General features: G+C 42.8%; 1 protein-coding gene across 2 annotated transcripts; it reads right to left on the reverse strand.

Moving 5' to 3' along the window:
- Positions 1 to 5169: 5169 nt before the first annotated feature.
- On the reverse strand, positions 5170 to 9315 carry LOC139551011 (retinol-binding protein 1-like). Of its 2 annotated transcripts, none has more exons than XM_071362343.1 (4): positions 9112 to 9315; positions 8480 to 8658; positions 6644 to 6703; positions 5170 to 5864 (listed from the first exon to the last, which is right to left on the reverse strand). In XM_071362343.1, the coding sequence occupies exons 1-4, from the start codon at positions 9266 to 9268 to the stop codon at positions 5814 to 5816; spliced, it is 447 nt and encodes a 148-aa protein (XP_071218444.1). In that variant the 5' UTR covers positions 9269 to 9315; the 3' UTR covers positions 5170 to 5813. The 2 variants fall into 2 exon arrangements, with proteins under 2 accessions (XP_071218444.1, XP_071218443.1); XM_071362342.1 differs by having other exon boundaries at positions 6644 to 6745; positions 9112 to 9310.
- Between the last annotated feature and the right edge of the window lie 14555 nt (positions 9316 to 23870).

Below are 23870 nucleotides of genomic sequence, written 5' to 3' on the forward strand. Positions count from 1 at the left end.
ATGAGACTCATCGACTGAGACTGCACAGTTTAAAGTTAGATTATTATTTTTGGTGTCTTGTATTTATTCTGCTCAAAAGACTATTTAACTTTGAGCATGTAGGTTGAGTAAGTTCAAAATGTGCAAATCCAGTATCTGCTAATAGAAAACAGAAGGGGGCCGTACTTGCGAACATAAGCAAGCATTTAAAGTTAAACAGGTTCTCACGCACAAAATGCGTATCAGCCAATTAAAATGTTTGATTTACTTGCACGTACTGTAAATTGTAGCTGGTCCCATCAGATGAAGTGATTACATATTGGCACAACTTTTGCAGCCAATTAAAATTGTAGATGTAGTCCTTAATTAACATACCTGTCACACAGCACTTTCTGATCATCAAAGCAACTAGACCAGGGATCATCAACTAGATTCAGCCACAGGTCGATTTTCTTCTTGAGAGGATAGTAAGGGGGCCAGAACATAATTACAAAAAAATTGTAGACTGAAAATTAACAGCAAGAAGCTCAAACGCATATGTTTGACTCAAATATAATTTCAAACCTTGCTTACATTTATATATGATCACATCTCTTTATTATGCGTGGGAATAGTTTGGAACAGATTTAAAAACTCACTTGGAGCTGATATGCTGGTGTTTTTACAGTGTTTTTTTTAATGTCCAACCATAAAATTTAAATAAAATAACGTAATTTTGTTTGTGCTCAGAAAACTTGGGGACAAATAAAATAACCCGCGGGAAAAATTCGGACAGCGGACCACCAGTTGGGTTATCACGTGTATTTGACTGACCGGTCAAATTGCTTTCTGTGTAAAGTGCCTAGTTAATGTAATTGTCACAGACTGTGGCAAGGGTTAAGTTTTTCCCGCCTATGAAATGTTGATTTACATGTAGTGTATTGTGTTAGTGTGTTGAAAAGGGACGCGGTCTACTGCCAACAGCTTGAAATGAGAAAGGAATTGAATTTCAGCCTTGCACACACACTTCTATTGCCTAATAATCATATTGCATAGGCTATATTACATGGATGTGTAAAACCTTTTATATAGATTTTTATAATCATTCGTCACATACTGTGTTATTTCACTCAAGGAGGATGATCCAAAGTGAACAGTAGAAATGGTTTGCATTCACGTTATCCTGCAGATGGCAGTATTGCAGATTGAAAATACAATGAGGAAGACACTTGGCTGTCATTAGTATATTCTTATGTAGGTAACACTTACATGCAGGCCTATAATGTTTTAGAGTTTATGCGTTATAATAAACATGCGTTTTGAATCCTCAACATAAAAGCACGATAAGAGGTGGGCTCGGAACCACGGTTAAAAAGCACTATCGATAACGAGTCCACCACTTTAGCAGTTTGTGATGAGGATAATAGCCTAAATGACTGCTATTGGACAACTTCTCAAGAGTCTATTAACGTTACTGTGTGTCAATCTAAATAACATTAACTGGCTGATTTTGATGGGGATTATTTTTAAATCAAAAGTTTGGACACCTACTCATTCATTCAAGGGTTTCTTTATTTTTATTTTCTACATTACAGAATAATAGTGAGGACATCAAAACTGAAATAAGACATGAAATCATGTAACCAAAAAAGTATTAAATCAAAATATATTTTATATTTGAGATTCTTCAATGTAGCCACCCTTCACCTTGATGACAGCTTTGCACGCTCTTGACTGAGTAAATTTGTAGCACAAGGGGATGTGTGAAATGTACTCCTAATCCTGAAGTGCCCCACTTGAATCTTCTCATTAGCTAGCTTTTGAGGTGGTGCAATCGACTAAAACGCTCGAGGGAGGGCGATCACGTGCGCTAGTAAGGCAGAGGTCCCTTGTTCGTGCCAGGTATGGGCTGAATCGGGATGAAGTGGTACTCACTAAGCAAGCAGCGTGACCAGTGTTGCCAACTAATTGTCAGGGTAAATTGCTAGAGGCAGGGTGATTTTTTGCTAAATCACGTTGGGACATTACGTAAAATAAACAATAACGTTACTCAAATTGACTGGCCATCTCGGCCAAAAATATGATTTGACATTTGTTCAGGTACTAACTCCCTCTTTTCTGTACAATTTTGATTGAGACACGTTGATCGATGCTGTAAGTTCTGTTCAGGATCAAACATTCGTGACCAACTATATTCCTTGGGTTTGGCTCGTCGAACCCGTACTACTGCTGCAGCCAACAATGATTTGCAATTTACTGAAATTGCTGCTTGCCTACTGCTACCTGGGCACGAGCTGAGCGCCTGCTGCTGACGTCACTCAATGCACTTTTGCAGCCAGGCACGTGTTTTGTGACTGACAGCAAATCGTTTGTGTCATTGAGGGAAAATGCGTGCATTTTAGCGTTTGAGTCACTTCAAAAGTTGCTAAAAGTGCCAAATACATTTTTTAAAGTAGCTAAATTTGTTGCTAGGTGCTGTTTGAAAAAAATAAAAGTTGCCAGGGTAGTCTGAAAAGTTGCAAAACCTAGCAACATAATTGCTATGTTGACATCACTGAGCGTGAAGTTCTTTACACTAGTACGCGATGAATACATCAATCTTGTGGCTGTCCGAACTTGTTGGATGCATTTGCTGTTTGTGTTGCAGATTATTTTTTGCCCAATAGAAATAAATGGTAAATAATGTAGTGGTCACTTGAGTCACAACGTGGAGATAAGGAATGACAAAATATATTTATTAACTCAAGTAAACTAAACACAATTAACAATGGTGTGTGTGTGTAGTCAGTAATCAGTAGCGTGAGTGGTTGTGTGCATAGATGTGATAATAAGGTGTGTTGAAAGGTGCCAAAATAAGACAGCCACAAAAATGCCAGTGTCTGCACAGAGAGAGTCTCCTCAATGAATGGGGAAGAGGTGTATAAATCCCAGCACACACCCAGTCCAGGTGTGTCCCATTTCAATGACACCCTCCTGGCTCCGCCCACCTATTAAGGAAAACAAGAGCAAAGAGAACAAATTCGGCAGTGGGAGGAGGAGGAGGAGGAGGAGGGCCCCCCCCATAAAACCAGGGATCAAGGAACACCATACCAGTCAAACAAATTTGACCCAACCTGCGTCCCAAATTGATACTGGGGGTACATGGTCACACTTCCACTTGCCCCAGCCAACCTCGTCCTTCCCAGACCTCAGCAACCTTTACACACAGGAAGCAGCATTTAAGACAAAAGACCAGAAGGGAACAAACAGGAGCGATAGAACAGGACAATACCAAACATAAGACAGGTCAGTCACGTGGACATTCAGGAACAGGGTGCACGAGAGAGCGTATCAGCAACAAGCTCCAAGAAAAAGAACGTCTCAGGGTCCTCATTAAATTTTGACAACAACCGTAAGTTCCCAACAATATCAAATGTGTCCGAGGCATGATCGAAAGAGGAGCGACCTAGGTAAATCTGGGTCACCTTCCCAGAGCAAACTCTCCCCTGAGAGCTTTCCTTCCCTAACCAACTCTAATCGCTCTTGTTGCAGTTTGATTTTAGCACACTTCAAATACTGTTTAAATGCCAGTTCTTTTTCATACTTTACACGATCATGCTCCAGCTGTAACAGCACCAGTTATTTCTGCTGATCAAAAAGAAGATTAAGGCTAACAGATGGAGCAGCCATTGTAACGAAACAGGGAGACCGAGTCCTCGGCAGAGGCTGCCCCATTGCTAATTTCAAGAACACCTCTCCATCAGATTGCCTTTCAATATCAACCTAACAGAATTTAGAAGTTTATCACTAATTTCAACCTTGTAGTGCTTAGAGACCTTCAACAGCTGTTCTTTAGTACATAATTCTAACAGTTCCTCTGTTAAGTGAATGAACTTTTCTACGTAAGACACCATAGTCACAAGTAAATAAACAAATTCTTGCTCTTCCCCTCTGCTGAGTACACCAGACCACCAGAGAAATGACAATCACACTGGGAACCACAAGAGAGATGAGATATATATTTGGAGCTTCCCCAAAACCTACAATAACTCAACCCTAGTCTTCGTGCGGATTTGAAGTGGAAAACCCCCCCCAAAAAAACAGCATGCTGGCAGATTCCCCCAAGCCACGGATGTGCTCCTGAGACAACTGCTCAGTCCAGACACCACAGAAATAACCATGCCCAACATAATCCAAAGTGAAACACGTCACTAAGCCTAACAGGGAAAAAAGAAAACGCTATAGCTCCAGATAGCAAGTGTCACTACCCTACCCAAATCTCCCCCTGAGGTACACAGCCAATTGTACTCACCTCAGACCAATGTCCCAAAAGCGAGTAGAGCAAGAGTTTCCAGCCTGGAAACTAACCAATGTACTATCCACCGCAGCAACCAACACTGACCCTACCAAACATTACAACTCAAAAGCTGTAACAAAAGTTACAATGCACCTACAGAGTTCTCAAACATTAACTCCACATTTCCCCCCCCAAACACATACTAGTAAGCCCAACAGCACTAGTATTATTCCTTCATAATGCAACAGAGTGCTATATGCCAAAATGTCTAGGAACCAACCTCATGATCCCAGACACGAACCTGCTCGAAGTTCATAAAAAGTTACAAAACGTGGAGATAAGGAATAACAAAATATATTTATTAACTGAAGTAAACTAAATACAATTAACAATGGTGTGTGTAGGCAGTAATGTAAGTGAGTGTGCATAAAATGTGATAACGAGGGGTGTTGAAAGGTGCCAAAGTAAACAAACAAAACGGCCACAAAAAAAAATCTACCAGTGTCTGCACGGAGAGAGTATGCTCAGTGAATGGGGAAGAGGTGCATTTATCCCGGAACACACGAGCCCAGGTGTGTCCCATTTCACTGATGACCCTCCCAGCTCCGCCCACCGACATTCTATTATGGAAAACAAGAGCAAAGAGAAAGAATCCGGCAGACAGAGTGGGAGGGTCGTCACATATTGTAAATCAATTATTTATTGTATTTATTTTTTTCCTGGTTACATGATCACAGCATCTTTTTATATTTATTTATATTCTTTTACTTACAGATTTTTTTATATTTAAAAAAGATTGTGTTTGAATGAATTTTGCTGCTTCTCTCATGGCCCAAATATTAGTTGACTTTACATTGGTGAAAGAAACACATGCGAGACAAGCATTTCTGTTTGCTTTCTCACTTTTAAAGACAAAAACTCTCACAGACAGACCACATTGTTGAGATTCATTTATTGAGTGTTTTTTTCCTATCAAGGGGACACTCCCAAATGAATTGAGGAAAAACACAGACAAAGTCTGCTGTTATTTCCTGAACACGTTAGTACTTGTAAAGGTTTCTACTAAGACGGCGATGATGACTCAGCTGCACGGGCCCGGTAGCTATCTGTCACATCTTCTGCTGCCTCTCCATTTCATTTTCATTCTTTACTTCTCTCACCCTCATTTTATTTTTCCCTCTACTGAAACCCTCCTTCCTACTGGTCAAGTTCACCCCCAGTTGTAAACTCAGGGCACCATTAGAGATTGAGGCATTAATCACAAAGCCTACTACAGTGTACTACTACGTACTACAGTGTTAATGTATCCACACACTTATAACATGTCAATCAAAGGAGCTCTCACCCTGTGACAGAGTTACAGTACAAGTGATCGACAGATACACCACCCCTGTCGTGTATAGTTTGAATGATGGAATGAAATGTGAAAGGATTGATGGAAGGAAGGATGGATGGGTGGGTGGGTGGGTGGGTGGATGGATGAGTGTATTAGAGGGTTCTTTGTCACAGGGTTGGTTTGTGTCTGTGTCTCTCTTGAGCTCTCAGGTAGGGGGCGCCATTCTGTGATTCCAGTGCTGGTTTAGGTTTTCTTGAAGACCTGCTTGCACACAGCTCCACAAGCTCTCAGCTCCTGCAGAGTGAACAGAAGGTAAAATGATGTTCCATCGAGTGATTAAACAGGATTTTTAATAAATCCCATTGATTAATTAATTATTTGTTTTTTTATACCCCCCAATCATCATTAATTGAGGTAAACAGCTGTGAAGATGTCAAAAATGTTCACAGTAATCAATCTCGTCTATGGAAAAAACCACAGGCAAAGCACATGTACTTGCAGTTATACTTTTAACCAGCAGAGGCAGCTGCTGTTCAGTGTTCCTGGGCTTAGTGACTCCAGGGAGCCACTCTGCTAATGAATAATTTCATGGCTACTAATTGCGAACATCTGTTAGAATCACTTTGACTAAATTATTTGGCAGTCAGTTGCCTTTTACTCAGCTTTGATGACAATAATCATAGCAATGAAAATCCGTAATGACAAGGTAATGAAAGTGGTCATACGGTAGTCATTGTCGAGGTCAGTAGATTTACTAATGTTTATGTATGGGTACACTAGAGGTGCACTACAAAGATACTATTTTATTGAGGGTCCCTAAACTCCAATTCTATCCACAAAGTGTAGGAATTTTGTCATGGAGTATTTGCCCTGGTGGTCCACACTTAGTTAAAATCTTGTTTGTGAGGTTACCAAAGCCAGAAACCAGCTATATTTTCACAAAAGCTTTGAATAAATGTTTTTTATCTCTGCTATTTATTGTTCGATCTGAGATCTGTTGTGACAAAAAGTGAAATCAGGAACTGAGGAAGAAGACTTGCATTCAAATGCCATGAATGAATGTGTTCTCTTACCAGATGAAGCTCATCCCCCTCCACCCAATGGGTCCAGCCTCTTCCTTCTTTCTCTCCCTTCTGCACACACACCAGATTGTCTCCCTCCCATGAGATAGTGGTCTACACACAGACACACACACACACACACACACACACACACACACACACACACACACACACACACACACACACACACACACACACACACAGTAGTGTGCAGGAATATATAACAACTTACAGACTTACAGACAGATGCATGCAAACACACACACACTTTTCTTTTCTCAGCAAAGCAAAATAGTGTTCTAATTTGTTCAGTTTATGATGGAGAAAACAATATGCTAGAGGACTTGAATGAGATCTTCCTCCCATGTTGTTGAAGTCACCAGCTACTCTACAGAGAGTAATCCAATTTTATTTGTATTTATTTTTATTTCACCTTTAATTGAGAACAAGTTCTCATTTGCAACTGCGATCTGGCCAAGATAAAGCATAGCAATTCGACACATACAACAACACAGTTACACATGGAATAAACAAAACATACAGTCAATAATACAGTAGAACAAAAGAAAACAAAAAGTCTATATACAGTGAGTGCAAATGAGGTAAGATAAGAGATGAACTACTCTATCCATCATCATCTTCAACACACGACCTAATGCCAGTACATATTCATACCAACAAATTAGTTTTCTCCTAGTGTTAAAGGAAAACTATATTTTGGTATTTGTTTAATTAGTCCATTGTTGACATAGTCGCAAAAAGTTTTCAAGATATGTAACTTTCAAAAAACAGAAATCATCTCCGTTATGATGCATTTTGCATCATATGATGCTATGTTTTGCATCATGCAGAATGCATCAGTGTATGATTTCTGTATTTTGAAAGTTACATATCTTGAAAACATTTTGGGACTATGTCAACAATGGACTAATGAAACAAATACCAAAATATAGTTTTTGGGTCCAGTTTTCCTTTAAGTAATAATGACTATACAGTATATATTCAATAATTCCCATATATTATACACACCAGCTCTTTCATGACATAAACAAGTTAGGATTCAACTGTATAAATAGTCATAAAGGTGTGGTATAGGTATAGCAAGGTCTCACAAATGGGAAGTTACAACAATACAGAATATAGTTGGCCCAGTGGCCAATAACGGACTTTCATTCCCTGATGGTACTTGCAGCCGCCCACAAGGTAATGGTTTATGGGCTTGGAAAGAAATCAGCCTACAGGCTTACAAGGGCTGTTCTTTTTGGGGGGGAGAAAAATATGCAGATCCTAATCAGGTCCCAGGAAAAAAATAATCTTATCAGAAGAAAAATTGTATCATACAAGTTTTTCTCAGATCTCCTGACTAACCTTCTCACCTTGTCCTCTATTGCCCGATTCACACTACAGGGCAGAGCCAAATTGTACTGTGATAGCTTGGATATTTAGTTTTCACATTGTCCTTTTCAGCAGTTCCAGCAACTACGGTGGATGCCCAACTAGGCCAGCTCAGTGCAGCTAGGTTTAGCTCTGCTCTGTTCGGCTCAGTAGTGTGAAAAGCCCTTATATGTTTTCAAGGACACCAGTGTCTTCTCTAATGCAGCAATCTACTGCTTCCCCCTTAGTCTCAACTCAAGGCCCCTTGTGTTCGCAGTGGTACCTCAATCAAATATTGATGAGCACACATAAGGACTGCCATTTGGGATCTCACACTAGAGGGAATATGACAAACCACTACTGAAACATCAAAATGAATCCTTGTTCCATATCTCTAGTCTCCAGAAATACGTTTTGATAGCCTTTTAAAAAACAACAACTGAATGTGTGATGGAAATGTTTTTGTCAACTCACCATGCATTTTCTGTCATCCACCCCTGACAGATCCTCTTCAAACTCCTTGCCAACATGGAAATCCATGTTGTAGTTCTTAAAGGTACTGAGGGTCTTGATGACCACGTGGTCGCCATCATGACTGATGTCTTTGTCGGGCTTCAACAAGGTGGCAATTTTCCTAATGGCAACATTTACATCTGTGTGATGGGTCTCCAAAAAAGGAAAGAGAGAGAGAGAGAGAGATTAACACTGAGGAGCAGGAAGGCTACAGTCATCTATAGCCTAACATCACTTTCATAACCTCTGTTTCTGTATAGGCCATAACTGGATCTAATACCAGGAATCTCGCTATTTTTTGGGATACTTTGTAAATATGCAGCACTTTCAAAACCATTATTTTAGATGCCACAAGCAATATGTCAGTATCTACACCTGTGCTCCAATAAACACACTTTTGAACTATACTAAATTCCATAACGTTAGCTAGATATATTAATGCCTAGAGCTCAATATTGACCGCAGGGCGCAGTGGTCCTGATGCAACGGAACTCGACGTATGGAGCAGCAGTATCCTTGCGCATCATCCATTTGACTGAAGTTTGGAGTCCCCCTTAAACTAATCATCCCCAAAAAATGCTGTAACAACTCACCGAGGGCCTTTAAGTACTCCTCGAAGTTGTCATTTGAGATCATTTTCCAATACCCATTCAGATCAACTGGCATATTGGCTGTGTTTCTAGTTTCCTTACTTCCAGTGAAATGGGCAAAAGAGATCCGATATCGCTGTTTACTTGCGACGGAATGCATGACTGCTGTCCAGGCCTCCTATTTGAACCAGAACCCCTTTAATCCGATTACTTAATAGCTTCTTTTTTCTTCTTTTTTTACAAGAATTGGAAACTCCCTCCCTCCCACCACCGCTGATCCGCGCAAACTGCGCATTTGGAACGAGCCATACATCAATTAGTCCCAGCCTAGACTCAAGAGAACAGGCTGGGGACGAGATTATACATATGGGACAGGTGGGTAAATTGAGCCATAGGGGTAAATTGAACCACCTTTGAAACAATACACAAAATGTATCATTTGACCAAATATTTATGAACAGGTCATCATTTCATGGAGTCCTTGAAGGAAGAAACTACATGGAAAAAGTGGTAAGCAAATTAGGTCCAAAAAAACGGATTATATTTATCACCAACACCAATTCATTTATTGTGTTAGAGGTTTCATTTAAAGATGGTTATGTGCATCAGTTGGGGTCTCCATAAGCTTCAATATGAGGTCCTAACCCTAGCATGAAAGTGCAGCCATGTAGCTGTGTGGGCTAATATAGTAAAAATGTTTGAACTTTGAGTAAATTGAGCCAATGGCCATTGGGTAAATTAAGCCAATGGCAAGTTGAACAAATGTAAGCGTTTTCTTCCTAGGAATGATGCAAGGCATTATCGCTGGAACATGAGGTAACAACAGGGCCTGGCAAATGTTAAAAGTGTTTTAAAAGTACAACTTGTTTGTTAGATGTTAATGTTAAGCCTGTGTTCAAATATGCAAAACATGATTACAAGACAATAAAGCGATTGTGATTGTGTTGAATTGTGTTTGGGAAATAAATATATATCTATCAAAATAAAAAATAATGAGTCACACTCTACATATAAACTCCTAGTAATTTATTGGGTAAATCACCAACGTTTCGTCATTACTGTGTCTTCTTTTTATAGCTTGTAGTTTATTCGCCGTTAGTCAGCCCCTCTACATAAAATACTTTTCTCTGGGTGTGCGCCAGCTCATGTTTTTTATTCGGGATATAAAGATAGACGTGTTTTTTTTATTTTTAATGTGGTAATATTTCATTCAGTACAGAAATTTGTAGGTGGCTTAATTTACCCTGTCCCTATGCTCAATTTAAGTTATGTTATACCAAGAGACACTTCTTTTGGACAAACTATGTTTTCAAAACCGTAATGTTGACATGATTATTTACAGGGATACTCAACATCTTGAAATATATGTTGATATCTTTGTTAGAAATAACTGCATGGGTGTTTCTTAATATGCATACTGCCGTGCTCCGCACTTTCATGCTCCGAGTGCATTCTCTGACCACGTTCTCTTGAGTACGTTCTTGTGAGGACGAGAGTGTGGAGAATGCATAAAGCAATACGTTTGAGAAGCACTCGGACCCACGTACTGTATTACCTCACGCTTCCACTGAACCTTCTTCCAGCCAGGACAATGGCAACAATAGACAAAACAAGATATGCACAAAGAAAACGTTTTACTTCATAATTATCAGCTAGATATGTGAATTGTAATAATCTAACATAATTATCTAGCCAGCCAGCTAGTAAAACAGGCAAAATGACCTTAAACTAATGTTAAGCAAGGTACATTTTTCGCTGGTAGCTATAGTACCAATTATTCGTGATAGCCCTATTGACGTACTATGGATTTACCCATTCCCTGAACCGTCTTCCAGACAGGACAACAATGGAAAGAGATGAAACAAGATATACACAAACCAACCGTTTTACTTTATAACCTTCAGCTAGCTATATGTGAAGCAAAATAATGTAGCTAATCAGATAGTTGAAAAGGTAAACGGAGTACACATTCAAATCAAATCAAATTTATTAGTCACATACACATGGTTAGCAGATGTTAATGCGAGTGTAGCGAAATGCTTGTGCTTCTAGTTCCGACAATGCAGTAATAACAACAAGTAATCTAACCTAACAATTCCGCAACTACTACCTTATACACGCAAGTGTAAAGGGATAAAGAATATGTACATAAAGATATATGAATGAGTGATGGTACAGACGGCATAGGCAAGGTGCAGTAGATGGTATAGAGTACGGTATATACCTATGAGATGAGTACTGTAGGGTATGTAAACATAAAGTGGCATAGTTTAAAGTGGCTAGTGGTCCATGTATTACATAAGATGGCAAGATGCAGTAGATGATATAGAGTACAGTATATACATATACATAAGAGATGTGTAATGTAGGGTATGTAAACATTATATTAGGTGGCATTGTTTAAAGTGGCTGGTGGTACATTTTTACATAATTTCCATCAATTCCCATTTTTAAGGTGGCTGGAGCTGAGTCAGTTTGTTGGCAGCGGCCGCTAAATGTTAGTGGTGGCTGTTTAACAGTCTGATGGCCTTGAGATAGAAGCTGTTTTTCAGTCTCTCGGTCCCTGCTTGGATGCACCTGTACTGACCTCGCCTTCTGGATGATAGCGGGGTGAACAGGTAGTGGCTTGGGTGGTTGTTGTCCTTGATGATCTTTATGGCCTTCCTGTGACATCGGGTGGTGTAGGTGTCCTGGAGGGCAGGTAGTTTGCCCCGGGTGATGCGTTCTGCCGACCTCACTACCCTCTGGAGAGCCTTACGGTTGTGTGCGGAGCAGTTGCCGTACCAGGCGGTGATACAGCCCGACAGGATGCTCTCGATTGTGCATCTGTAGAAGTTTGTGAGTGCTTTTGGTGACAAGCCGAATTTCTTCAGCCTCCTGAGGTTGAAGAGGCGCTGCTGCGCCTTCTTCACAACGCTGTCTGTGTGGGTGGACCAATTCAGTTTGTCCGTGATGTGTACACCGAGGAACTTAAAACTTTCCACCTTCTCCACTACTGACCCGTCGATGTGGATAGGGGGGAGCTCCCTCTGCTGTTTCCTGAAGTCCACAATCATCTCCTTTGTTTTGTTGACGTTGAGTGTGAGGTTATTTTCCTGACACCACACTCCGAGGGCCCTCACCTCCTCCCTGTAGGCCGTCTCGTCGTTGTTGGTAATCAAGCCTACCACTGTAGTGTCGTCCGCAAACTTGATGATTGAGTTGGAGGCGTGCATGGCCACGCAGTCGTGGGTGAACAGGGAGTACAGGAGAGGGCTCAGAACGCACCCTTGTGGGGCCCCAGTGTTGAGGATCAGCGGGGTGGAGATGTTGTTACCTACCCTCACCACCTGGGGGCGGCCCGTCAGGAAGTCCAGGACCCAGTTGCACAGGGCGGGGTCGAGGCCCAGGGTCTCGAGCTTGATGACGAGTTTGGAGGGTACTATGGTGTTAAATGCTGAGCTGTAGTCGATGAACAGCATTCTCACATAGGTATTCCTCTTGTCCAGATGGGTTAGGGCAGTGTGCAGTGTGGTTGCGATTGCGTCGTCTGTGGACCTATTGGGTCGGTAAGCAAATTGGAGTGGGTCTAGGGTGTCCGGTAGGGTGGAGGTGATATGGTCCTTGACTAGTCTCTCAAAGCACTTCATGATGACGGAAGTGAGTGCTACGGGGCGGTAGTCGTTTAGCTCAGTTACCTTAGCTTTCTTGGGAACAGGAACAATGGTGGCCCTCTTGAAGCATGTGGGAACAGCAGACTGGGCTAAGGATTGATTGAATATGTCCGTAAACACACCAGCCAGCTGGTCTGCGCATGCTCTGAGGACGCGGCTGGGAATGCCGTCTGGGCCTGCAGCCTTGCGAGGGTTAACACGTTTAAATGTTTTACTCACCTCGGCTGCAGTGAAGGAGAGCCCGCAGGTTTTGGTAGTGGGCCGTGTCAGTGGCACTGTATTATCCTCAAAGCGGGCAAAAAAGGTATTTAGCCTGTCTGGGAGCAAGACATCCTGATCCGCGACGGGGCTGCTTTTCTTTTTGTAATCCGTGATAGACTGTAGACCCTGCCACATACCCCTTGTGTCTGAGCTGTTGAATTGCGATTCAATTTTGTCTCTGTACTGGGACTTAGCCTGTTTGATAGCCTTGCGGAGAGAATAGCTACACTGTGTGTATTCGGTCATGTTTCCGGTCACCTTGCCCTGGTTAAAAGCAGTGGTTCGCGCTTTCAGTTTCACGCGAATGCTGCCGTTAATCCACGGTTTCTGGTTTGGGAATGTTTTAATCGTTGCTCTGGGTACGACATCGTCAATGCACTTCCTAATGAACTCGCTCACCGAATCTGCATATTCATCATTGTTGTTGTTGGACGCCGTGCGGAACATATTCCAATCCGCGTGATCAAAGCAGTCTTGAAGCGTGGATTCAGATTGGTCGGAACAGCGTTGAACAGACCTGAGCGCGGGAGCTTGTAGTTTTAATTTCTGTTTGTAGGCTGGAATCAACAAAATGGAGTCGTGGTCAGCTTTTCCGAAAGGAGGGCGGGGGAGGGCCTTATATGCGTCGCGGAAGTTAGTATAACAATGGTCCAGAGTTCTGCCAGCCCTGGTCGGACAATCGATGTGCTGATAGAATTTAGGGAGTTTTGTTTTTAGATTAGCCTTGTTAAAATCCCCAGCTACGATGAATGCAGCCTCAGGGTGTGTGGTTTCCAGTTTACAGAGAGTCAGATAGAGTTCGTTCAGGGCCATCGATGTGTCTGCTTGGGGGGGAATATATACGGCTGTGATTATGACCGAAGTGAATTCCCTTGGTAGATAATGCGGTCTACATTTGATTGTGAGGAGTTCTAGATCAGGTGAACAGAATGACTTTAGTTCCTGAGTGTTGTTATGATGGTCACACCACGTCTCGTTAATCATGAGGCATACCCCCCCGCCCCTCTTCTTACCAGAAAGATGTATGTTTCTGTCTGCGATGCGTGAAGAAACCAGCTGGCTGCACCGACTCCGTTAGCGTCTTTTCAGTTAGCCATGTTTCCGTGAAGCAGAGCACGTTGCAATCCCTGATGTCTCTCTCGAGAAGTGCCCTCCGTGCTCCGTTTCGCATACTTTGATTTGGACTCATTCTTTGACCCTCCCGTGCTCCAATTTCCGTAGTTCGCAGCACAGTAGTATGTATTTTGAGAAACACCCCATATTCCCTTGACGGAGCTATGCTGAATGTAAAAAATGGCTAAATTTACCTCACTTTCCTCTGCATTAAGGCATGTGCTATATATTTAAAAGTGCTTAATAAGATCAGCTAGGAGTAGGTTAAGAGGATTTCTCTTATCAATTCGGCCTAGTTTGGATGAAAAACAACATTTTCAGTGTCATTTTATGATACATGTTTCCATGGTATGACCAAAAAAGATAGGCTACTATCTTATTCAAACCACATAACTATTGAAAACACATTTAAAAAATGCAGCGCAATGCGCATAACTTCCGACGCTCTGTTTAGCACAATGTTCTTGAAGGCGACCATATACGACTGGTCTGGCACATCATTTGTAATGAAGTAATTTAGCTAATTCGATTATAGCCGTCTTTTGAGCTGACCATGGCAGCCACTATTTTAGTAACACATGCCAAGTGGATTGGTAACACAGAGACATTTCGCTTGGCATTCTTTTAATTGAGAAAATACCTCTCGTTGTTGCAGGGGACTGTCGGGATTACTGAAATCCTGAGAGAAAAGCTCTGAGTCACCCAGTGTGACATCCGATAGAGGAGTATAGAATGGCTAGGCCTACTCAATGAAGAGCTCAATGTGGTATGCCACAAGCACCTGCTGCTTGCATTGAGAGGAAGAATAGAAATACAAAACCTGTATCCTGCTGACTACATTCCCCCCCCCCCCCAATGGCTTTGGTGCTATTTTCACAAGTATGTGGTGAATTTTCAAAACTCTTAGTACAAAACTAGTAGTAACACTAGTAACGCAGCCAGTCTTATATTCAAAACCTTTTGTTGTACATTCATTTTGGAGACATATTTCACCACACAATCATTGATCCAAAATATACATTTACTGTGAAATATCATGAGAACATTGATTTAATCACAAAAACACTACATAATGATATCTTCTCAATTGAGTTGTTTTAACAACCAGTTCATCCAATAGCAAAAAATGCAAGATACATTTTTCTAAATTGCCCTTTGAATGTAATATGCTACAGTTCTGTACATTGTAGTACATTACACTGCTTTAACATTAGGCATTACACTTGCACTATCCATCAAAATTGACTGAAAATCCCATTTCCATCATTTATATCCCATGTGTGATCAAAGGTGTGATCCTTGAAGACATTTTTCACAATCTTTGATGCAAAAAATACATGTCTTGTTCAGTTATAATTACAACATAGATGTACTGTAATCAAATGAAACAAATGAAAGAAACAAAAGTTTAGCAGACAATAGTTTGCATCAAGCCTGTCTTGAGCATTTAGCCATAGGTTGTCATCGACATCGCAGTCATAAAATAATTCAATTGTCACAACAGGTCTAAATATATGTGTTATGACAGTGTTATAGCTATATTATAACAGGTTATGACAAGTTATGTCAGCTGTTATGACATTTTATGACATGGTTATGACCATGTCATAATGTGTTATGATGCTGGGTGACACTCCAAACTGTGCTCAGGTGCATCCTTGAGATGTCACAACAACTTGATTGGAGTCCACCTGTGGCCAATTCAATTGTTTGGGCATGATTTGAAAAGAAACACACCTGTCTATATAAGGTACCATAAGCACAGGCACACTACAGTATATGGGACTGTGAAAATCCATTACGCTTTTTTGTTTAACAACTTGTTTTAAAAGTGACAGGACTGGGGATTTGGAGTAATTTGTGCAGATAAACCATGGTAACCTGTATTCATGGAAAGAGTGCTCAATTCCATGTGTGGTATATGTAGTTCCAACTAAGACCAAAAGCTGCTCATGACTACCTAAACTTCTAGAGCTCAGACTCCATTTTGACATGGTTCTACATCACCTTCAGAAGGTATTCATACCCCTTGACTCATTCCACATTTTGTTGTGTTACAGCCTGAAGTCAACAATTTTAAATATTTGTTTTTCTCACCCATCTACACACAATACCCTATCATTTCTTATTTAATTTTCAATACATTTGCTAACATTTCTAAAAACATGTTTACACTTTGAACATTATGGGGGATTGTGTGTAGATGGGTGAGAAAAAAAGTATATTTAATAGATGTTGAATTCAGGATATAACACAACAAAATGTGGAATAAGTCAAGGGGTATGAATATTTTCTGAATGCACTGTAACTACCAAGTTTAAGAAGAGTTTGTCCTCTTCAACATTTACTTTTTTTTGAGAGGGGAAGATTAGGCATTGGTTTACCAATTCGCCATATGCATAAAAAGCATATTTCTCTCAAATGTTGTGCACAAATTTGTTTACATCCCTGTTAGTGAGCATTTGGCAGTTGGCAGAGCATTTGGCAGAGACCTCTGGCAGTCTCTATGGGGTGCCACAGGGTTCAATTCTCGGGCCGACTCTTTTCTCTGTATATATCACTTATGTCGCTCTTGCTGCTGGTGATTCTCTGATCCACCTCTACGCAGACGACACCATTCTGTATACATCTGGCCCTTCTTTGGACACTGTGCTAACAAACCTCCAAACGAGCTTCAACAGCATACAACACTCCTTCCGTGGCCTCCAACTGGTTTTAAATGCTAGTAAAACTAAGTGCATGCTCTTCAACCGATTGCTGCCCGCACCCTCCCGCCCGACTAGCATCACTACTCTGGACGGTTCTGACCTAGAATATGTGGACATCTACAAATACCTAGGTGTCTGGTTAGACTGTAAACTCTCCTTCCAGACTCACATTAAGCATCTCCAATCCCAAATTAAATCTAGAATCTGCCTCCTATTTCGCAACAAAGCCTCCTTCACTCATGCCACCAAACATACCCTCGTAAAACTGATTATCCTACCGATCCTTGACATCGGCGATGTCATCTACAAAATAGCCCCCAACACTCTACTCAGCAAACTGGATGTAGTCTATCACAGTGCCATCCATTTTGTCACCAAAGCCCCATATACTACCCACCACTGCGACCTGTATGCTCTCGTTGGCTGGCCCTCACTACATATCCGTCGCCTAACCCACTGGCTCCAGGTCATTTATAAGTCTTTGCTAGGTAAAGCCCTGCCTTGTCTCAGCTCACTGGTCACCATAGCAACACCCACCCGTAGCACACGCTCCAGCAGGTATATTGCACTGGTCATCCCCAAAGCCAACACTTCCTTTGGCCTCCTTTCCTTCCAGTTCTCTGCTGCCAATGACTGGAACGAATTGCAAAAATCTCTGAAGCTGGAGTTTTATATCTCCGTCTCTAACTTTAAGCATCTGCTGTCAGAGCAGCTAACCGATCACTGTACCTGTACACAGCCAATCTGTAAATAGCACACCCAACTACCTCATCCCCATATTATTACTTACCCTCTTGCTCTTTTGCACCCCAGTATCTCTACTTGCACATCATCATCAGCACATCTATCACTCCAGTATTAATGCCAAATTTGAATTATTTCGCCTCTATGGCCTATTTATTGCCTCACTCCATACTCTTCTACATTTGCACACACTGTACATAGATTTTTATATTTTTCTTTTCTATTGTGTTATTGACTGTACGTTTGTTTATGTGTAACTCTGTGTTGTTGTTTTTGTCGCACTGCTATGCTTTATCTTGCCAGGTCGCAGTTGTAAATGAGAACTTGTTCTCAACTGGCCTACCTGGTTAAATAAAGGTGAAAATAAAATAAAATAAATTCTCCTTTGCCAAGATAATCCACCCACCTGACAGGTGTGGCATATCAAGAAGCTGATTAAACAACATGATCATAGGTACACAGGTGCACCTTGTGCTGTAGACAATAAACGACCACTAATAGGTGCACTTTTGTCATACAACACAATGCCACGGATGTCTTAAGTTTTGAGGGAGTGTGTAATTTGCATGCTGACTGCAGGAATGTCCACCAGAGCTGTTGCCAGAGAATTTAATGTTAATTTCTTTACCATAAGTTGCCTCCGACGTTGTTTTAGGTAATTTAGGTAAACGTCCAACCGGCCTCAACTGCAGACCGACCACGTGTAACCACGCCAGCCCAGGACCTCCACATCCGGGTTCTTCACCTGCGAGATTGTCTGTGACCAGCCACAAACTTTCAGAAAACGGCTCAGGGAAGCTCATCTGTGTGCTCGTCATCTTCAACAGGGTCTTGACCTGATTGCAGTTTGGCGTTGGAACCGACTTCAGTGGGTAAATGCTCACCTGCAATGACCACTGGCATGCTGGAGAAGTGTGCTCTTCAAGGATGAATCCCGGTTTCAACTGTACCAGGCAGATGGCGTCCTGTTGGCGAGCGGTTTGCTGATGTCAACCTTGTGAACAGAGTGCCCAATGGTGGCGGTGGTGTTATGGTATGGGCAGTCATAAGCTACAGACAACGAACAGAATTGCATTTTATCGATGGCAATTTGAATGCACAGAGATACCGTGACGAGATCCTGAGGCCCATTGTTGTGCCATTCATCTGCCGCCATCACCTCATGTTTCAGCATGATAATGCATGGCCCCGTGTCGCAAGGATCTGTACACAATTCCTGGATGCTGAAAATGTCCCAGTTCTTTCATGGCCTGTATACTCACCAGACATGTCACCATTTGAGCATGTTTGTGATGCTCTGGGTCGACGTGTACGACAGCGTGTTCCAGTTCCTGACAATATCCAGCATCTTCGCACAGCCACTGAAGAGGAGTGGGACAACATTCCACAGGCTGATCAACTCTATGTGAAGGAGATGTTGCGCTGAATGAGGCAAATGGTGATCACACCAGATACCGACTGGTTTTCTGATCCTCGTCCCTACCCCACAAGTATCTGTAACCACCAGTTGCATATCTGTACTCCCAGTCATGTGACATCCATAGATTAGGGGCAAATTTTACTTAAATTTGTGTGTATTAGGTAGTTGTTGTGGAATTGTTAGATCACATGTAAGATATTGCTGCACTGTCGGAACTAGAAGCACAAGCATTTTGCTACACTCACAATAACATCTGCTAACCATGTGTATGTGACCAATACAATTTGATAATTAATTTTTTCAATTGACTGATTTCCTTATATAAACTGTAACTCAGTAAAATCTTTGAAATTGTTGCTTTTATGTTATTTTTGTTCAGTGTGGATAATGTCTCCCCAAAGGAATTTCTGATAAGAGTTCTTTCTGACAGATATCCACCAGACTTGGATAGGAATGGTGTGTGTCTATTAGTGTGTTTGGCTCAATTTACACTTGTATCTTCCCTGGCCAATACTGAAACTTCAATGCAACCCCCCCCCCAAAAAAAATCATTAGCTGTAATGAGCAAGCTGCTCCCATAAAGCTGCTTCCATAGAGAAGCATGCGTAAGGGGGAATAAAGGATGACTTAGTTGGCTTCAGAATATGAAAAAACAGACCCTATACATATTTCAACCTAAATAAGATTCAAACTAGGCAATTAAACAGTGAGGAAAGGAGGCCGGTACCAATTTAGAGGCTTATAACTAATGGAGGATGGTTGCAGCTCAGTTGGTGCCAAGAGAGAGAGAGGCCCAGTTCCATTTTAGTCCATTTCACATAAAAAAAATTGTGTTGAAAGGAAGGCCAATTTAAATTGTTGTAAAATACTTCTCATGCAGTTGTTTAAGTGTGAGTATAGCAAATTTGATTTGTTAATTCAACTACTTGTATAGTTGATTACTTAAAAATACTCATTATAGAATTGCCATTGGAACCACAAAGGGGCAGGTAAAGAGCCTCATGCGGATCTAGAGCCACACGTTGCAGACCACTGACCAATCCAATCCTTTTAGATCTTTGAACATATAAAGGAGAAGGGGCTAGGGGCTGGAATGGGACTGAGCTCGAGAGTGCAATGTAAAGGAGGGTCTTAATTGTGGGGGGGTTGGCAGTTAGTGGTGGGACCACTGTCCTTCCTTGTGCTCTCTTGGTACTGCTTAAGTATCCGACCATAATGGTAACCTCAAATCCAAATTAAATTGTATTTGTCACATGCTTCGTAAACGACCGGTGTAGACTAACAGTGAAATGCTTACTTACGGGTCCTTCCCAACAATGCAGAGAGAGGAAAGATATAAAAGTAATAACACTGATAATAATAATTGCAGACCAAAGTAAAGGGAGAAACTAACACCAACACACGTATGACAAACGCAAAGAAAACCAATGAAGGAATCTACTGTTGAGAGCAAAGCCTCTTACAGATGTTTCAGAAGATCTTTGTAGGGGTTGGGTTACGTAATATCACAGGTTCCCACAGCCCTGCTCCAATGTGGCCACATCATGGGTTTAATCTGCTCCCTTGTTGTGCAAACACTGCTTAGAGCGCCGACAACTTGCACAACAAGATTTGTCAGAGCAGGGGGACAAGGAGAGAGTTGTATAATGCATCACAAGTGGAATCAGCACTTTGGCTGTGTGTGCATTTGTGTGTGTGTGTGTGTGTGTTTACATTCGCATGGGTGCACATACGCTCCCTTACGCAATTATTTGGACAGTGAAGCTAAAACTTTTAATTTAGCTCTTGGCATATACTCCAGCAAATGTTTAAGTATTAGGTACTAGTGGAGAATTTCACCTTTTATTTTAGGCTATTTTCATACGTATCTCTTTTACCGTTTAGAAATTAAAGCACTATGTATCTAGTCCCCCCATTTGAAGGTGTCTTAAGTATTAAAGTAGTCAAAAGTTGAGTATTTTATCACATATTCCTAGCATGCAATGACTACATTGGGGATGGGCAACTAGCAGTCTGTCTTGTTGTTGCTAGGTAGAATAGCAGAATACTACACAAGGTGCAATTTAAAAATTTGGTTGTGCATCAGTTTTTCTCTTATGTCAGTCACTGATAGTCAGTCAATTAGCCCATGTCAGCTAACATTATTTACATTGGTAAGTTAGTGTAGCGGCCAGCAATCTAAACTTGTTATCATGGTCGAACTACCGGCTGAGGGGCCCCCATTCATTCTGTTAGTCAGTCTCAATCAGATATTGTAACGCTCGTCTTCCTCCTCTTCTGAGGAGGATTAGTAGGAAGGATCGGAGGACCAATGCGCAGTGTGGTAAGTGTCCATATTTTAATAAAGAAATAGAACACTGACCAAAAACAACAAAGTGAACGAACGAAACAGTCCCGTATGGTGACAACACAGACACAGGAACACAATCCCCCACAACCCACAATGACAAAACAGGCTACCTAAATATGGCTCCCAATCAGAGACAACGACTGACACCTGCCTCTGATTGAGAACCATATCAGGCCAAACACATAGAAACAGACAAACTAGACATACAACATAGAATGCCCACTCACATCACACCCTGACCAAACAAAACATAGAAACATACAAAGCAAACTATGGTCAGGGCGTGACAGTACCCCCCCCCCCCCCCCAAAGGTGCGGACTCCGGCCGCAAAACCTAAACCTATAGGGGAGGGTCTGGGTGGGCATCTGTCCGCGGTGGCGGCTCTGGCGCGGGACCTGGACCCCACTCCACCATAGTCTTAGCCCGCTTCAGTGGCCTCTTTGGAGCGGTGACCCTCGCCGCCGACCTTGGACTGGGGACCCTAATAAAGGGCCCCACTGGACTGAGGAGCGCCTCCGGACTGAGGGGCAGCTCCGGACGGAGGGGCGGCTCCGGACCGAGGGGCGGCTCCGGACCGAGGGGCGGCTCCGGACCGAGGGGCGGCTCCGGACCGAGGGGCGGCTCCGGACTGAAAGGCGGCTCCGGACTGAAAGGCGGCTCAGGCGCCTTCTGACTGAAGGGCGGCTCAGGCGGCTCCTGACTGAAGGGCGGCTCAGGCGGCTCCTGACTGAAGGGCGGCTCAGGCGGCTCCTGACTGAAGGGCGGCTCAGGCGGCTTAGGACAGACGGGCGGCTCAGGACAGACGGGACGCTCAGGCCGCTCAGGACAGACGGGACGCTCAGGCCGCTCAGGACAGACGGGACGCTCAGGACAGACGGGACGCTCAGGCCGCTCAGGACAGACGGAATGCTCTGGAGCGTCCAGACTGGAGGGACACACAGGAGACTTGGGTTTTAACACAGGCACAGTACTCACCAGGCTGGAGAGATCTACTGGAATCCTTGGACGAGACACAGGATAGACCGGTCCGTGGAGACACACTGGAGGTCTTGAACTAAGGACCTGCACAACCCGTCCTGGCTGGATGTTGATTTTAGCCCGGCACTTCTGGGGTGCAGGCACAGGACGCACTGGGCTGTGCAGACCCACGGGAGACACAGTGCGTGGGGCTGGTGCCATATAAGACAGACCGAGGAGACGTACTGGAGACCAGATGCACTGAGCAGGCTTCATCGCACCTGGCTCGATGCCCACTCTAGCCCGGCCGATACGAGGCGCTACTATGTACCGCACCGGGCTATGCCTGCGTACCGGGGACACCGTGCGCCTCACGGCATAACACGGTGCCTGCCCGGTCCACCTCTCTCCACGGTAAGCACGGGGAGTTGGCTCAGGTCTCCTACCTGACTTAGCCACACTCCCCGTGTGCCCCCTCCAATACATTTTTGGGGCTGCCTCTCGGGCTTCCAACCGCGCTGCCGTGCTGCCTCCTCATACCACCGCCGCTCAGCTTTCGCTGCCTCCAGCTCTGCTTTGGGGCGGCGATATTCTCCAGCCTGAGCCCAGGGTCCTTCTCCGTTCAAAATCTCCTCCCATGTCCAGGAGTCTTGAGATTTCGGCCGCTGCTGCTGCTGCCCGTTAACACGCTGCTTGGTCCTTTGGTGGTGGATGATTCTGTAACGCTCGTCTTCCTCCTCTTCTGAGGAGGAATAGTAGGAAGGATCGGAGGACCAATGCGAAGTGTGGTAAGTGTCCATATTTTAATAAAGAAATAGAACACTGAACAAAAACAACAAAGTTAACGACCGAAAACGAAACAGTCCCGTATGGTGACAACACAGACACAGGAACACAATCACCCACAACCCACAATGACAAAACAGGCTACTTAAATATGGCTCCCAATCAGAGACAACGACTGACACCTGCCTCTGATTGAGAACCATATCAGGCCAAACACATAGAAACAGACAAACTAGACATACAACATAGAATGCCCACTCACATCACACCCTGACCAAACAAAACATAGAAACATACAAAGCAAACTATGGTCAGGGCGTGACAGATATCGTATTAAAAACTGCCAACATTTCTCCCCACCCTATGGCAAAATGTGTAGAATTGCAGAAAAGAAACAGTAAAACAGCTCATTTTCCTTTCCGCCCCATGGCAAAATGAGTAGAATTGCATAAAATCTGTTAGAATTTTTAAAAATCTTTTCTCCACCCCATGACAAAATGAGTAGAATTGCAGCAAACTTGCTTTAAAAACAGCAACATTTGCTCTACACCCCATGGCAAATTGTCTAGATTTGCACAAAATTTACTCTAAAATGTAAAACAATTATCTACACTGTAAAGAGGGGGGCCACAAAGATGTGGCCCCCACCCCTATCAAAGTTGCCCATCCCTGGCTTATGTCAAGCTTTGGACTCTACAAACTTGTTGGATGCATTTGCAGTTCGTTTTGGTTGTGTTTCAGATTATATGTTGTGCCCAACAGAAATGAA

The sequence above is a fragment of the Salvelinus alpinus genome, chromosome 23 (assembly GCF_045679555.1).
Source record: "Salvelinus alpinus chromosome 23, SLU_Salpinus.1, whole genome shotgun sequence".
Taxonomy (NCBI): Eukaryota; Metazoa; Chordata; class Actinopteri; order Salmoniformes; family Salmonidae; genus Salvelinus; species Salvelinus alpinus.